This window comes from Prosopis cineraria, unplaced genomic scaffold (assembly GCF_029017545.1).
Source record: "Prosopis cineraria cultivar Desert tree isolate PC_DT_omini unplaced genomic scaffold, ASM2901754v1 PC9, whole genome shotgun sequence".
Lineage (NCBI taxonomy): Eukaryota > Viridiplantae > Streptophyta > Magnoliopsida > Fabales > Fabaceae > Prosopis > Prosopis cineraria.
The window spans coordinates 26,500,628-26,517,190 of record NW_026555340.1 but is presented as its reverse complement, the minus strand read 5'-3'; the positions used below and the strand labels follow the sequence as shown (position 1 = coordinate 26,517,190).

General features: G+C 36.3%; 1 protein-coding gene across 4 annotated transcripts; it reads left to right on the top strand.

Annotated features, from left to right (window-relative positions):
- Window positions 1–1,551: 1,551 nt before the first annotated feature.
- LOC129320288 (uncharacterized) lies at window positions 1,552–14,909 on the top strand. Of its 4 annotated transcripts, none has more exons than XM_054965663.1 (20): window positions 1,554–2,748; window positions 3,381–3,852; window positions 4,890–4,977; window positions 5,090–5,271; window positions 5,496–5,632; window positions 5,945–6,011; window positions 6,730–6,877; window positions 6,977–7,091; window positions 8,254–8,329; window positions 8,422–8,604; window positions 9,328–9,488; window positions 9,998–10,100; window positions 11,064–11,268; window positions 11,371–11,654; window positions 11,793–11,914; window positions 12,528–12,672; window positions 12,784–12,876; window positions 13,746–13,819; window positions 14,105–14,158; window positions 14,233–14,909. In XM_054965663.1, the coding sequence occupies exons 1-20, from the start codon at window positions 1,742–1,744 to the stop codon at window positions 14,528–14,530; spliced, it is 4,014 nt and encodes a 1,337-aa protein (XP_054821638.1). In that variant the 5' UTR covers window positions 1,554–1,741; the 3' UTR covers window positions 14,531–14,909. The 4 variants fall into 4 exon arrangements, 3 of the variants coding, with proteins under 3 accessions (XP_054821638.1, XP_054821635.1, XP_054821637.1); XM_054965660.1 differs by having other exon boundaries at window positions 9,995–10,100; window positions 11,790–11,914; XM_054965662.1 differs by having other exon boundaries at window positions 1,555–2,748; window positions 9,995–10,100.
- Window positions 14,910–16,563: the final 1,654 nt, after the last annotated feature.

Below are 16,563 nucleotides of genomic sequence, written 5' to 3'. Positions count from 1 at the left end.
AATTAGTTTAAAATTTGATTTTTAGATTATTAATGTTTATTGATGAGTAAAAGAGGAGTTAAAAATTTTACTTAATAGTATTAACTCTAGATTTGTATTAAGATTGAGATTAGGAATTATGTTATATTTTTAATTCTATTATTAGAATTATTTTATTAGATTCAAAAATTAAAACTAATATTTATAAATAATATGTTATTTGTAGATTGTATTATTGGTGAAGATTGTGGTGAGAGAGAAATTTTAAGGAATAATTTATTAAAAAAGCCATGAGGTAACCATGCTTTTAATTTATGATTAGTGTTACTTCATGTTAATTGGGTGATTATTGAGAAAATTATGAATTTTTTTATATTGTATATTGTGCAATATTATGATGAATTTGTTTGATTATTGTGGGAGGTGTTGGGAGACTTGCTATTGTTGTTGTATTTATGTGCCACGTGGTACGCCCCTATTGAGCTCAATAGGTGACTTGTAAGGGCTCGGGCTAATCTACCTTTGGTCGGGTAATTTAGCACGAATGAGGGTTACGGCTCGAGGTTAATGGAGGGATATAAGGATGGTTGTTTGTGTGTATTGTAATATTTCATATATTTGTTGAAATTATATTATTTTTAATTCTCACTTAGTAAGCACACACTTAACTGTTTGTATACACTATCATAAATTGGCTTTGGTTATTGGGACTTTTGAATCTCATTATGTGGTTAACAAATTTCAGGAGAAGAGTCACGAGTGACACGTGGAGGAGTCCCAGAGGCTCAGTGGTATAGATCCACTGTCTCTTTTGGGTATTTAATTTATGATTTATAATGTGTTATATTGCTAATATTAGGGCTTTTTGTTTATTGTCAATTATATAAATATATAAATGTAATCATGCCTTTCAAACTATTTCTATTTTTGGTACAATTTGGATGACTGTAATTTTAATATTTGGTTTACTTTGGATTGGTTAAAATGACATGATTATAAGGCCAAATAATTGGCTTGTGTTGAAAATTGACTAAATTGCTTATTTTACTTGTTGGGAGTATAAGAATGGACAAATGTGATTTAGTTTACTTGTTGGGAGTATAAGGATGAACAAATGTGATTTAGCCTAATGGCATGTGGGAGGTAAAAATTTATTTGAAATGTTATAGTGTGTAAATTGAAGCCAATTATAAAATATTTTATATTAAAATTATTGATATAAAAATGTGTTGGGTGGCTGTAACCCAACTATGGTTGAGTTAAATTATTTAAAAAAAAAATTTGGTGTGTTACACATTGTAAAAGCACAATGAAAATAATTTTTCATTTATATTCCAGGTCAAAAAATTATTTATATTCATTAATATTTTCTTGCCAACCTATTTATATTCATTGATCTTACAGTCTAAACAGTATATATATTTTTTAATTAAGAGTGATAATGAATTTCAAATATTTTGATAACATTAAAAAATTTTTTTTTTTGGATATGGTAAATCATGAATTTTAAACAGTGCGTGTATCGTTTCATGATAAAATGACGTTCAGACGTCGAGACCGTTTTTTGCGCCATAAGCATTAGGGTAAAATTCGTCATCAGCTATGTTGGACGCGGCAAAGGTTCCCTCCTTTTCTCTCTACTATGGTCTAGCAGTTTGTCGCTGCGAATTCTTCCGATCAAAACCATTCTTATTCCACTTCATCATCATCATCGTCATCATCGTCTTTCTGAATTTCAAAGATTGGTCAATCAACAAAGACAATGTCGATGCCGAGTCCCAGGTTGGCTTCTATGCCACAGGCCCCACAACCTCCCGATTCATGGGACTTCATGCTCCCATCTCCTCCAAGCCGCAGCAATTTTGGATCCGCCGACCTCAGTGCCCATGGCCTCATCGCATTTCCTTCCGGTAGCTCCCTCTCCATCGTCGACTCTCGCTCTATGCAGCTTCTCTCTTCCTTTCCCATGCCTCCTCCTTCCGCTACGTCGTCGTCGTCATCTTCATCTTCCCTTCCTGTTTCCTCGATCGTTACCTCCGTCCGGTGGACCCCTACCCCTCTCAGTCGTGACCTTCTCTCTTCCGAGCCTTCCTCCTCCCACCTCCTCCTTGCAGCTGGCGATTGCCTAGGACGCATTGCTCTGCTCGATTTCCGTCTCAAAACCGCCATCCTCTGTTTCGAAGCAGATCGCAAACTCGGAATCCAAGACCTCTGTTGGGTTCAATCTCATCATGATTTTTCTCTACTCGCAGCCATTGAGGGGCCCTCCACTCTTTCTATTTACAACACATATATGGGGCGGTGTATTTGGAAGTACGACGCTTACCCTGAATATTTTTCCTGCATTCGCCGCGACCCATTTGATTCTCGACACATATGCGCGATTGGGCTTAAAGGTTTCCTGTTATCAGTCACGGTTCACGGCGCATATGAAGACAATGTCATGATCAAGGAGTTTCAGATTCCTACCGAAAGCAAGGAATTGCAGAAGCTGGAGAAGGATGCAACCAGTGCGTCGATGTCGCCTGTATCCGCAGTGTTTCCCCGTTATGTGGCGAGGTTCGCCTTTTCCCCGCTGTGGAGACACATTTTGTTCGTCACCTTTCCAAGGGAGCTGATTGTGTTTGATTTGCAGTATCGAACCATACTTTTTTCCTCTCCACTGCCTCGTGGATGTGGCAAATTTCTTGACGTACTGCCTGACCCAAATAACGAGTGGCTTTACTGTGCTCATCTTGATGGAAGGCTCAGTACCTGGCATAGGAAACCGTAAGTGATGTGTCTTAAAATTATTGACGCTTCTTAGGGGAATGTCAGAGCGTAACAGAATGATGATTTGGCGATTATATAAAGCATTAAGCAACGCCAATGAATGCAAAAGGGATTCACAAAGAACGCATCATGAATTTATGTGCTGAGTTGTCCATTACGCTGGCTGCCATAACGTGGAATCCTTTTAGATGGACAAGAAATGATTGAGTAAAGTAATAAAATACCAGCAAGACTAAGAATAGCTTAGTAATCATGTTAGGTTCTCTCTGTTTCTTTGCGAAAGTTTTTGCTCTGCAAATATGATCATATTTTATGTCATCTGGTCTTTCAAAGGAACTTTTTAGCTATAGAGTGCGTAGATTGTTTAAGGGATAGAAAATCATATGCATGCATGTCATTAGATGTTAGCATATTTTGAAAACTAACCAAGCTGCAGGGAAAAAAAAAAAAAAAAAGAAGGAAAGGAAGATTCGGTCGTAATCTAACGCGGCAGACACTAACCTAAGATATGTGCATATATGCATAAAATAGAACCTTAATTCTCCATTTTCTCATATTAGTGGTCTTTATGTATACTTTAAGCGCTATTTTCCCCCCTTTATTGAGTTATGATTATCTGCACTTAACAGTGGGGAGCAGGTACACATCATGAGCTCGGTGGAAGAGTTGATGCCTTCAGTTGGTACCGCTGTCCCATCTCCTTCAGTACTAACCGTCCTTCTATGCCAATCAGATTCTGCACTTCAAAACATATGCAGGAGTTGTTCTGATGTATCTAGTTCTTTCCTCGCTAGGGATTTTGATAGTTCTTTTGATTTTTGTGAAGAACCGACCATTGTTTCTAAGACACATTTGATCTCCATTTCTGATGATGGAAAAATATGGAACTGGCTCTTGACTACTGACGGGAATGCTGACACTCAAGTTAATGAGAAGTTGGGTTCGGTCAATAATGACAAAGCAATATCATATTCCGAGACCAAAGCCAACACCACCGCATCTTCCACCAACCCGGAATTAAGGAGGCGAACGGAGCATCTCAATGGTGGTCGAGGCCACTTGTCAAGTTCAACCTTCAACCAGAAAAATGTTACGATAAAAGTAAGTGTACAGTTAGGGACGAGACTTGTACCCGTTATAGTCATAGATTAACCAATAGGTTACCCAGAGAACAAGATATAGGGAGCGCAACCATTAGCTCTACTGGTTTTTTTATTAATAAAAAAATTTCAGCATTGCCATTGTCTCATAACATCTTCCAATTTCTTGTCCTCGGAAGCATGTAGATCGAGTGCCTCAGTAAATCGTTGTTTTTATTTAGTTACTACATTTTATGTACTGTTTGTAATACTTCTTGCTTTCCTGTGTTTGACTGATTTTTCCCCTAGGAATTAGGAGGATAAGGATGTGATCCCCACAAGTCCATCTCGCAGGGAAGAATGGTTTAGGTCGCCTCATTTCTCTTTTTCGGTGATATTATGTTATGAAACTTCAGGATGTCAATAATTTTTGATAATACCTGACGAGTTCAAATTAAGAAACATATTTCGGCCAAAAAAAAAAAAAACAGAAAGAAACACATGATCAAAACGTGATTGAGGTTATTACCATAGAACCCGTAATCAGTGGTTCAGCACCTTGATTTTAGCAACTGACTCAGGCAATTAACTTCATTTTAAGTGACACATAGTTTGACCAGAGAATTCTCTCCTGTTTGTTATGGATTAGACATGCAAGATGCACTCTCAAACACATGCTTTACAAGTCCTGCATAGCCATTCCTGCCCAATCTACTCTGCCTCTCTTAGAAGAAAACAAAGAAACTCATTAAAGATGCAAAAAGTATAATAGTTGTCGAAATTGTAATTGAGCTTTTTCGTTATCTTCCTGCACAGAATTGAAGATCAGTTGGGTCTAAGATGGACCCTCCTTTTCTAGGGCCAAAGAGTAGGATCAATCATTCCAAACTCACAGGGTCAGAATTCTCGTGTATTTGTCTTATGATCTGCATGATAATTGTGTCCTGGTTTTTCTGTCCTGTTAAACTGCATCTAAGTGCTAGGTAGCACCCAGGTAGTACTACTAACATACAAAAATTGACTAATCCCTAAGAAATCTATCTGTTCCTTCTGATGCAGATCTGCCTAGTTGGACAGCTACAGGTTATTTCTTCGACAGTTACTATGCTGGCAGTACCAAGCCCTTCACTTACAGCTTCTTTGGCCCGTTAGTTTATCTCATCACTAATTCACATATTTGTTCAAATCTATAACTACTTTATAGTTTATGATGGATATCATGCTTCTTATGTTCATCAATCAAATGGTCTAATGTGAAGGTGGAGGAAACACACCTGCAGTAGCTGTTCCTTTGGTTGCTTTGGGAACACAGAATGGAACAATAGATTTAATTGACATTTCTGCTAATGCTGTTGCGTCAAGTTTTTCTGTACATAATGGTATAGTTAGGGGACTACGATGGCTGGGAAATTCTAGACTGGTTTCATTTTCTTATTCTCAGGTATACTGTATTTTCTTTTGGCATTTCTGTGGGGATGAAGTGTTTGTGGTATTTCCATACAGAGTTTCTTTCTTGTCGTTGCTGACTTAATGCTGAAAATATTTGTTTTTCGGGTCTGCATGACAAGAGTTATAATTCTTCGTACGATTAAATCCCAAATACTTGTTAATTTTATGCTTTCTTTAATTATTTAATTGAAATGAACTGGAAACTTTGGGACTTAGGTTAGTGAAAAAGCAGGAGGATATATTAACAAGGTTGTGATGACTTGCCTTCGAAGTGGCCTTAACAAGATGTTCCGAGTTATGCAAAAGCCAGAACGTGCACCCATAAGAGCTTTAAGAGCATCTTCATCTGGAAGGTGAATCACAAACATTAACTATTATTTTCGCAATTTATGAATCAGTGATCCTCAAAATTTTCATGTGTCACAATGGCTCCTAAGAAACATTTTGTGGGGATATTTGATCCCCCAAATCTTCTGAAACTTGATGCCTAAGGAATTTTTTTTATTTTTGTGTGAGTAATATGGGAGAATTTTATCATCCCAGCTGATCAGACATGTGGCTGAGATTTTCATTTTTCTTCTGCAATGCTTCACTTCCTCCTTACTTCCACAGAGCAATCCGCGACGATGTCATTGTTCAGTAATTTGATACCCACAATGTTTCAGGTACCTTCTCATTTTGTTTCGTGATGCGCCTGTGGAAGTCTGGGCAATGACTAAAAATCCCCGCATGGTAAGCTGGCTGATGCATTTGACAACTGTTCTCCCTTCCTCCTGAATGGCTCTGGTTGCTATTGATTGGAATCTGACGTGATGACCAGCTTAAGTATGTAATATATATGAAATTACTTACGCAAGATTTGGGTACCACTAATTTTGCTGATTTTGCAATATTGAATTTTCCTTTCTTGTAATCTCTATACACCAAGGGTAAAATGTTTGTTTCTCTTTTTTTATGGTTATTTTCCTCATGCCTTTGATGAAAAAGTAGATAAAAAGCTTGGCTATCATATAACAGATATAGCTAGGTAGTTGGGCGGTATCTTGTTTGTTCTCCATTTCTTGGGGGCTTTAAACCATAAATAATGTTTAGATATTACGGTAATTCCTTGGGTTATTATTGTACTGTATATAAGCAATGCAGTAGAATGCTGGGTCCTTTATGTAAATGTTGTCATTACTTGGACCCATATCTATTCTTTGCTCCAAAAGCTTCCTTTTGATTGCCAGAAGGAGTTGGATAAATCTTACTCTATTTGCTCGATTCGTGATTCATGTTTGAACTTTTGTTTTTTTTTTGGGGGGGGGGGGGTTACCCAGCTTTCCGTTGTTCTTCATTTTAATCATTAAGTGCATCAATCTTAGCTTCTGTGGTATAGCAGTTGTGTAGTCTGATTGATGCTACGTTGCGTTTCACTGGAATGTTTATAATGCTTTGTATCTCTATGTAGCTTAGATCATTAGCTCTTCCGTTCACTGTATTGGAATGGACTCTTCCGACGGTTCCGCGTCCTGCTCAAAGTGCAGCTGCTAGGCAGCAATTGGCAGAGGCCACAGACGAGACATCTACCCCAACAAAGTCGTCCACATCAGATTCAAGTAAGTTGTGTTTACGAAGTTCTAAGATTTTATTAGGACTGTAGCTAGTCGAGAATCAGTAGTTCCATTCTTCCTCTTGAAGTTTGCATCTCCATACAGAGGGTTCAAGCACGGAGGGATCACATGATGACACTTCCGAAAGTTTTTCATTCGCTCTGGTGAATGGAGCGCTCGGAGTTTTTGAAGTTTATGGTCGAAGAATTAGAGATTTCAGGTATTAAACTCTTTCCTTGTTTTTTGTCCAATCAGAAAAGGTGCACTGTTGTACCTGTATTGTTTTCATGATATTTTAGCAGTTGCATTTCCATTGATCATGTTTGATCCTTGTCTATGAGAGCCTTTTTTTTTTTTAAGTTAATTTCAGTGGTAATTAGTGAAATATAAATGCAAGCATATTAAGCCTCCGAAACATGTCATGATCCATGCTAAAATTTGTCACGAGTCACACATCGGGAGCCTTCCAAGTATTGTGGGGTTTATAAGTATAAGGGGCTCTCCCACCCAACAGGTTAGTCTTTTGGGATGGGCTCTCCCTTTGGGCTTGTGCTCATCAATTGGTGCTTTCATTGAGAGTCCGGTGTCACGGAAAGAGCTACTTATGGAGGGTTCTGACTGGCAGAAGGCCGAGTGAAGTGTCGTGGAGTGAAGCCGCCAGGGACGTCGGCTCTTGATGGGGTGGCATTGTCACGAGTTCCACATCAGAAAGTCTCATAAGTATTATGGGGTTTATAAGTATGAGGGACTTTTTCACCCCACAGGCTAGTCTTTTGGAATGGGTTATTCATTTGGGCTTGTGTTCGTCACAAAATTCTAGTAATTCAACTCCAAGAAAAGATCTTGCTCATATCAAGAGTGAAGAAAAGTAACCCGGGAGAACATATCATGCATTGAACTCTTCTTTCTACGCTGTGTCATGTTTGAATTGCAAAAGCTAACGCCAGGCCAGTAGAGTACACAACCCTTGCAATCAAGGCGATCTTTCTAATTGATAGACATAACCAACGCAAAATGACTAACCCACGAGATGATAGTTAGGGTTTTCTCATTAGTTTACTCTTCTTGAAAATGAGTAACCCAACTTCCTGGTTAGGGAGAATTTAGCAAACCTTGGATGAGGTTTAGGTAGAAATGTTCCATGAAACAACAAGAAACCATAGGGCATTGTCTTCTTCTGCGCAATTCTGAACTAATTTCAGAAGGGATTGCGGATTTCTTTCTTTCTTTCTTTCTTTCTTTTTTTTTTTTTTTGTCATTCATGATCCACCCTCATCTAGCAAGAATCAATCTGTCTTATTTAAATTATACTGTACTCTTGCAATTTTTTTTCACCGTTGTTCATTTTTATCTAATAAAGTTTAGTATTTACTTGTCTGCAGACCTAGATGGCCAACTGCTTCCTTTGTATCATCAGATGGATTAACCACTGCTATGGCCTACCGTTTGCCTCATGTGGTATACATCATATTGTTAAAGTCGGTTCAATATACAGACCAGTTGAATTTGATCTAAATTGAATGATTGTTGTGACCAAGTAAGTAATTCAGGTCATGGGAGACAGGGCAGGGAACATACGATGGTGGGATGTGACAACTGGACATTCTTCTTCATTCAATACTCACAGGGAAGGAATTCTGCGCATCAAATTTTCCCCTTTCATTCCAGGGGACAGTAGCCGGGGGCGTGTTGCTGTTTTGTTTTATGATAATACCTTTTCAATTTTTGATTTGGTAAGCATAGAATATGGCTTTTCCTGGGTACTTTCATCATCATTATATTCTTAGTTATTTTTTTTTTTTTCTGTTTAACCAACATAAAATATTACTTTAACTGGTTGCAGAACTCTTTACAAATATTAATGATAATGCTAAAACGCGCCAGTTGGAAGATTTGGCTAAATATTAGACTGCTTCACTGTTATAGCAGTTCTTAACCAAATGATTAAAAGAATTGAAAACAAAAATTTTGCAGCATGGCCAACATGCATACACAGTTTTTTATAAACTTATTCATAACTTTGATGAATTTATATTGAATCTTGGTCTTACCAGAGACTGGAGACCTTTCTTACAAGGAAGTTAGATTCAATTAATTTCATATTTATCTAAAGCTTCATCGAAACTGGTTAGTGGCATTAAGATCAAGTCATCAAGACTTGATTTCTTATTTCCCTCATTTTTCTTTCAACATTCTATCCTGGTAGGTGTGTTTCTTACATATGCTCCATATGGCTTGTTGCAAATTGTATTAGTTTCATGTAAAATAATTCAGGCCATACATATGGCCGAAAAATGCTTTCAGTCCTAATCTTTCATATTGAACGGCTTCTCTAGTAAGTTGGCATTTGATGTGCAAAAAGAACAGGAAAAAGAATATATTACTTAGTTTAAATGACAACAAGCATATCACCTCTAGTAAATATCTATTCATTAGCCCATTATGCTTTTTTGCAGGATTCACCAGACCCCTTAAACAATTCATTTTTGCAGCCCCAATGTCCTGAAACCCTTGCATTGGAACTTGATTGGTTGCCCTTGCGTACCAATAAGAATGATCCACTAATGTTGTGCATTGCTGGATCTGACAGTAGCTTTCGCCTTGTTGAAATCAACGTGTAAGTGTCAAGTCTCTATTAGGGGACAGGATATGGTTGGTGGTCTAGAACTCTGCTAGAATGTTTAGTTAAAAGATAGGATTTACCGATTTAGCGGGAAAATAGTTTACTGGAAAGCAACTGTGAGCTAAGCTTCTGAAGACTGAAGTCTTTGTTTAAACATTGTCAAGTAGAAAAGATTAGAAAGTCTGAACCCAGTGCGCATCCTAATTTGCTGTACTGTGATGATATAATTTTACGGTATAAAGCTTGAAATATGGTGGACTATGTATATCAGCTTAACATGGGCATTGAAAGATGTTTACTGCTTGTGTCCAATCTTTTAGGTATTTGTTATCATCTTCAGGGTGCTTGAAATACGGAGTGCTTATAATATGGATGGCACATCGATGACACTAGTTGTTACAGTATTAGGATATCCCTTTTTCAAATAACAATGCTTCCTAGGCTACCCAGTTTTTACTTTCTTTGTAATCAGTGTCATTTTGTTTTTTTTTTTTAAACAGAAGTGATAAACGACTTGGTTATTCACCCCATCTCAGGCCTATGAAGGAGAGATTCCGGCCAATGCCTCTGTGTTGTCCAATACTACTTCCTACACCACATGCCCTGGTAGTTTGCCAGTATCTAATTTACTGATTTTACTTAAGAGATTCTTTCCTTCAATTTTACTATTTCAAATATTAAAGTATGATCAATCTCATTCCTTGTCATATTAATCACAATATGATACATGAGTATTTATTTATTTTTGACAAACAACAGTGTCATTTAATATTCTTCATGTTTTTATTCTAAGTTTCCAGTTGTCGTAAGCTTCATTCTTTAAGCTAGCCTGACAACAATGCGCTATTATCAGCATTGGTGTGTGATCTGCCTAATTCATCTTCCTGAATAGTTTTTTTCTTTTTCCTCTTTCGTTGAAAGGTTTGTACAAAATGATCGGTCTTGGATAGAATATAGTTATAACTGGCCATTTTGAGCAATATACAATTTACTCTCTAAATTGATGCAGTAAAACCTCTAAAAGCTTGTTTCACTTTCTTTTTGTTCAGATATTCAGATACCATGGTAGTTTTCCTGCCTTTTAAGTTTTGGAAAGGCTGCTTCTTTTGTAATGGAATTGAATCCCATTCAGACTGCAATATATCTTCACATCCCACCCTGTTTCTAGCAGTTTTAAAGCAACTGATATAGTCCTTTTGGTCAATTTGTCAAAAAGAGATGCAAGGAAGCATTGTAAAATAGAAGATCAAGGCTTTGTCTTCTTTAGTGCTATAGTCATACTGCCGTGTTTAGTTAAAGCGCCTGAATAGATATTTTCCTTTCAGAAATTCACTGTATTTTCTGTAACACTAGTCCTATGAGGTTCATATAAAATAGGGACCCTAAGGAAATTACACACACAGATGATACTCCAAATCTTAATTGGCTTTAGTAGTCAGTGCTAAACAATATAACCTCAAATTCTATAGTGCTTTGTATGGTAATTTATGCCGATGAACTGCTTGATGTGTCGCTAAACTGCATGCCTCTTTCAATTGGTCGGCTTAATCGTTACTGATGTTGCCACAGGCATTGAGGATGATTTTACAACTTGGAGTTGAGCCATCTTGGTTTAATACTAGTAGTACAACCATAAAAAAGAGGCCTCACTTCATACCTGGAGCTTCATCATCTAGCGGAGATCTTCGTACATACATGATTGATTTACCACCTCTTGGTGACACTGCAGTGCCAGAGATGCTTTTGAAAATCCTGGAACCATATCAAAAAGAAGGTCTATATCTTCTCATGCGTGAATTTTCATCGTGAAGATTCTTACATTTGGCAATTCATATATTTGGTGTTTTAACCTTTACCAACGTTCTCTCGTCTCAAGGGTGCATACTTGATGACGAGAGAGCAAAGTTGTATGCCAGTGTGGTGAATAAAGGTTGTGCCATTAGGTTTGCCTTTGCCGCGGCAATGTTTGGTGAATCCCCAGAAGCTCTGTTTTGGCTACAGCTGCCTAAAGCACTCAAACACCTGATGAACAAGCTTTTTGATAAGCCTCCATCAAAAGGACATGTACCAGAACCATTCCCTGAGGTTGATGAGACATCTATGCTTTCTAGGATAACATCAAAAGGAAAACCAGCAGAAAAAATGGGGACAGATGCAATGGTAAATTACTAAGCTATATATTATTGTTTCATCCCGTGTTCCATCACTTGTCATGCCTAGTAGTGTCTCACATTCCCATTTTTACATTTGAATCTATGTCATATTCGTCAAAATGATAATTGGCAATTTAATTAGCAGTGTCAAGGTCAGCTTAGGTTGATGGCGTTTGATCAGAAAGAGTTGTGGGAAGGTGCAAATGAGCGCATTTCTTGGCACGAAAATCTAGAGGGCGAAGAGGTCATACAGAATCGTGTGCATGAGTAAGTTAATCAGCTATTACTCATAATTTTTATTTGGAGTATATTCCTATTTAGTTCAACTTCTTAAGTGCAATAGGCTTTGCTTAACAGTTGTCAAGTTCTTGTAAAATAAAAGAGAGGTAGAGGGGGAAAAGTTAACTTCAAAAAAACAAAAAAGGAAATAAGCTTCATAAACACACTCATATCTTGCACCATTGTTTCACCTACTTTAAAATTCGCTTTAATTTTGAAGGATCTAAAATTACAAGCTTATGGGTTTTGTCATTTCTACAATTGTAACCCAAACAAGAGGAATATTTATGTAAGTTATATAAATGATATTTATAATATAATAATAAATGACCTCAACCCTAACACTAGTTTAATACTCGAGACGTATAGAACCTGCTTGAAAACTCAATTCACAACTGAAAATGAAAAATTTTGGCTCTGAAAATGTGTTTGTCAATTACCTACCATAAGTAGAGTCAACACATGGGTTCCGTTCCTTAGCCTCTTATATATCATTGAATTCCAATAGTTTTGGTTTGAATACACATCCAGCACATAACGAAAAAATAACTTCTAGAGGATATACTCACTTGGGAATTCCTTTTGTATTTTCTACTATCAGGCTTGTGTCAGTTGGAAACTTAGAAGTTGCAGTTAGTTTATTGCTTTCCACTCCACCAGAGAGCTATTACTTCTATTTGAATGCTCTCCGTGCAGTTGCTCTCTCTTCAACTGTTTCAAGGTCTCTTCATGAACTTGCAGTAAAGGTTGAGTTTAACTTGGACAAGAATTTATTTTGGCATCAAACTTAAAGTTCTCGTTGGCAGCTATGTGACAACATATTCCATACGCTAATGCTACTTATCATATCATGTTAGGTTGTTGCAGCAAACATGGTTAGGGCTGACAGGTCACTAACCGGCACCCATCTTCTCTGTGCTGTTGGGAGATATCAAGAAGCATGTTCTCAGGTTGGGCTGCATTTTTAAATGAAGTTCCCGTAATCTCTGATTTCAAGGATTTAGTAGTACAGTGCAGATTTCATTCAAACCCAGATGCACATACTTTTAATCGGTCTTTACCCGCTGTGTTATTTGTTGATCATATAAAATTTTAGGTTAGAGCTTGGTTGCTACTTGCTAGATGCATTTCCTATGTACTACAATTGAGGCTACATCTTATTAGTAAATATTGATAAATGATAGGGTTAAACTTTCACTGGATTTCTTCTGCTTTTTCCATTTGATTGGTAATTGTGTCCAAAACCTAGCACATTTTATCCACAAGCATAACATTTGTGGAAAAAAGTATATGGCAGTATTTTCAATCTATTATGAGAGTGAAACATTTTTAATAGAGTACAACAACATCATGCAATTCATATAGCTAGCTTTACTTAATGGAATAAGGCTTGTTGTTTTTATATGGGAATGAAACATTTTATCATTTGCTGAAATTATGAAATCCAATTGTAATTATGTGAAATGTATATATATTTGTCAGTCAGTAATTATCCTTTGTGTAATTTTTAGTGATATTTTGGGGAACCCAAAAAGCCAAGGTAAACTCAGTTGCTATTGAAATGATTAAAATTCCTAAGCAACGGAATTAAGTTTTATTATATGTTATAACATTCTTCACTTGCTAATGATCATAAAATCATATTGTCTTGCTGCCTGGCTCAGAGTAAATATGTTGGGCATGTTCAATTTAGAAATTGAACTTTACAAACCCTAGCTTAGCTGTTTTAAAACTTCAATAAATAAATAAATAGAAGAAAAATCCTTTCAATATAATGGCCGATTCTTCTAAAGAAATACACCACCATATCTCTATGCAGCTGCAAGATGCTGGATGCTGGATGGATGCTTCAACGTTAGCTGCTAGTCACTTAAAGGGATCAGATTACGCAAGGTCCTTTCTTCTTTTAATTTATTGCAACTGTTTCTTCATACGAATTCTACTTTCATTTCATGTCATAGTCTCATAAGCCATATTTGCAGCATTACTTACTATGCCCTGACTGAATGACAGGACGTGAATCCAAAGCCAGTTTTTGCTTCTGGTTGTGAATTTAACATTTTTTTTTTTTTAAACATGAATATGTCTCTTTGGCTGCATGATCATGAGAAAGACTTTGAAACCTTCATCATCATGATTAGGAGGTTTTTACCTTTAATCTGTATATTATCATTTCAGAGTGTTACAAAGGTGGGCTGGATATGTCCTGCGCACTGAACATAATATCTGGAGGTACGATTATCCTTGTTTCGTCAAATCTTCACTCTCTGTCAAGAATTTTGACTCACAATTGTCTTCTTTTGTAGGGCTCTGATTTTGTTTGTTGCTGCTGGTGCTCTACAAGAGGCATTGGCAGCTCTCCGTGAGGCTCAACTACCTGAAACAGCAGCAATGTTTATCCTTGCATGCCATGAGATCCATTCAGAAATAATTGCCAGCTTTGATGTTTCAGATGATGAAAGTCCTTCCTTCAAGGAGAACCTCGTGCACTTGCCTGGTCTAGATCCCCGGAGTGAAGATGTCATTGCAGTTGGGGAATATTTCGGTCAATATCAGAGAAAGTTGGTGCATTTATGTATGGATTCACCGCCATTTTTTGACTAAAAAGTGAATTCAATTCTCATTTGTATGCATAAATAAAACCACTGGAATAACTCAGCTCAAAAATGGAAGCTCTTGGATGATTACTGTAGCTGTACTGCCTGTTCTCTTGTGCAAAGGATCAGAAGCTTGAGTAAATAACCCGTTGCTACAAGTGAATAGCGGGAGGCAGTGGCCTAGTCCAGTCCTGGAAAAACTTGGAGGAACAAGATGCCAGATTCTTGTGTGAATCCTAGTCTTATTATTGATCGCAGTAAATGTATCTCGCATGAAGGATTTTTTTTTTTAATTTATGTTGAGAATACAAACGTGGGTGGTAACAGTGCTGTTGTAGCTCGTGTATAAACAATTTTGACAACTAATCAAGAAGTTGTTTGGCATTTATTTAGACTTTTCAGATGAGGACATACCATGTTCTTTTAAAATGACTATTTATCGGATGTTGGATAAATTCACAAGTCCCATTGATTCTGCTCAAGGTTTAATCGTCCTATCATCTTGATGTTATATAAGCTGGCTACGAAGCAACGTTGTGTTTTTCAAAAGCAAACGTATCTGTATTGGATACATGATATGATTTGTGTTGTATATTTACAGATAGATACACGTATGCACTACTCTGTCACCTGTGTCTATCACTTTAAAATTTCACAGTAAAATCAGACCCTTTCAAGTTTCTAAATTGTTATAAACATTTTATTTATGTATGTGGTTTGTTTTTAGCTGGAATGCTATAATTTTTAAAATATTTAATTTTTTTTATTACTCTCAACATAATTATGTTCAGGGTATAGAATAATGGATCCAGATTCTCTCAAAAGCCATTTCCCTCGATGTCCTAATATCAGCCGTTCAATAAATATTTAATGTTTCATATTTTATCACATCATCTCATGTAAAAATAATTTTATTTTAAAAAATAATTCTTTTAACTTGTTCTAAAATTTTCTCTCATTTTTTAAATAAATTTTTATTAAATAGATCACGTTAGAATTTGAATAAGTCAGATCATGATACTTGCCTATAGTCTGACTTACTTTGTAGATTTTTCTAAATAAATTTTTATTAAATAAATCATGTTAGAATTTAAGCCAGAAAGTATCTGTTTATAGTCTAACTTATTTGGTAAATTTTTTAAAACAAATTTTTATTAAATTAATCAAGTTAGAGTTTGAATAAGTCAAACTATAAGTGTTTTTGTAAAAATCTGTAAGTTGATTTTTTAGAATAAGTTTTGAAAATAAAAAATAAAATAAAAAATTAATTTAGTGAAATTATTTTTACATAAAATAATGTGACAAATATGAGATTGAATATTTATTGAATGACTGATACTGCGACTCTGACGGATGCTGAGGCAAATGGCTTATAAAGAGGATCAAGATTAATGGGATAACATATATTTACAATGATGGCTATGGTGATGGCGATGATGATGACAACAGTGAAAGGGGCTGGTAGGTATGGATGGATGAGGCTGAAAATGCCATAGTGATCATCATTGATTGGACTTGGAAATCATATTCCGTTTCTGAACGATATCTATCACTTTATTCGCAAATGGCTTTTGGAATTAGACGGTTTGGTTTGGGCATAGGATCTTAGGATGTTTGTGATGACCAAATTATTCTTCTAATATCCAGTCTAATCTAAACTTCTAATTTTTTTTTTTCCATATATTCTAATGCACACTAAAGTTTACAATATCTAATCTTTTATAATGTTTGTTTGCCTTTCTCGTTTCTTTGCTAGTTTTGTTGTTTTCTGGCTTGTTTATTTGTATGTTTCTATACTTCTCTAGTTGAGCTTTCAATGAGATGTTTTAGATTAAAAACAAAAAAACAAAAAATCCAAGGTCACATGTGAACTCCGTTTTAGGCATCATGATTTGTTTGGTTGTTTAATAAATGAAATTCGTTGATAATAATAAAGAGATAATAAAGTTTAAAAGAGCTTGTACCCCAATTGGCATGATCCTTTCCCTTAATGCAAGAGGCTCCAAGATGAAATCCCATAGCAGTCAAAGGGGAAAAAAT

Coding starts and splice junctions, on each gene's coding strand:
- LOC129320288 (XM_054965660.1), top strand. CDS start 1,742: ATGTCGATGCCGAGTCCCAGGTTGGCTTCTATGCCACAGGCCCCACAA. Junction 4,978..5,089: donor ACTTACAGCTTCTTTGGCCC/GTTAGTTTATCT, acceptor TCTAATGTGAAG/GTGGAGGAAACACACCTGCA. Junction 6,878..6,976: donor GTCGTCCACATCAGATTCAA/GTAAGTTGTGTT, acceptor ATCTCCATACAG/AGGGTTCAAGCACGGAGGGA.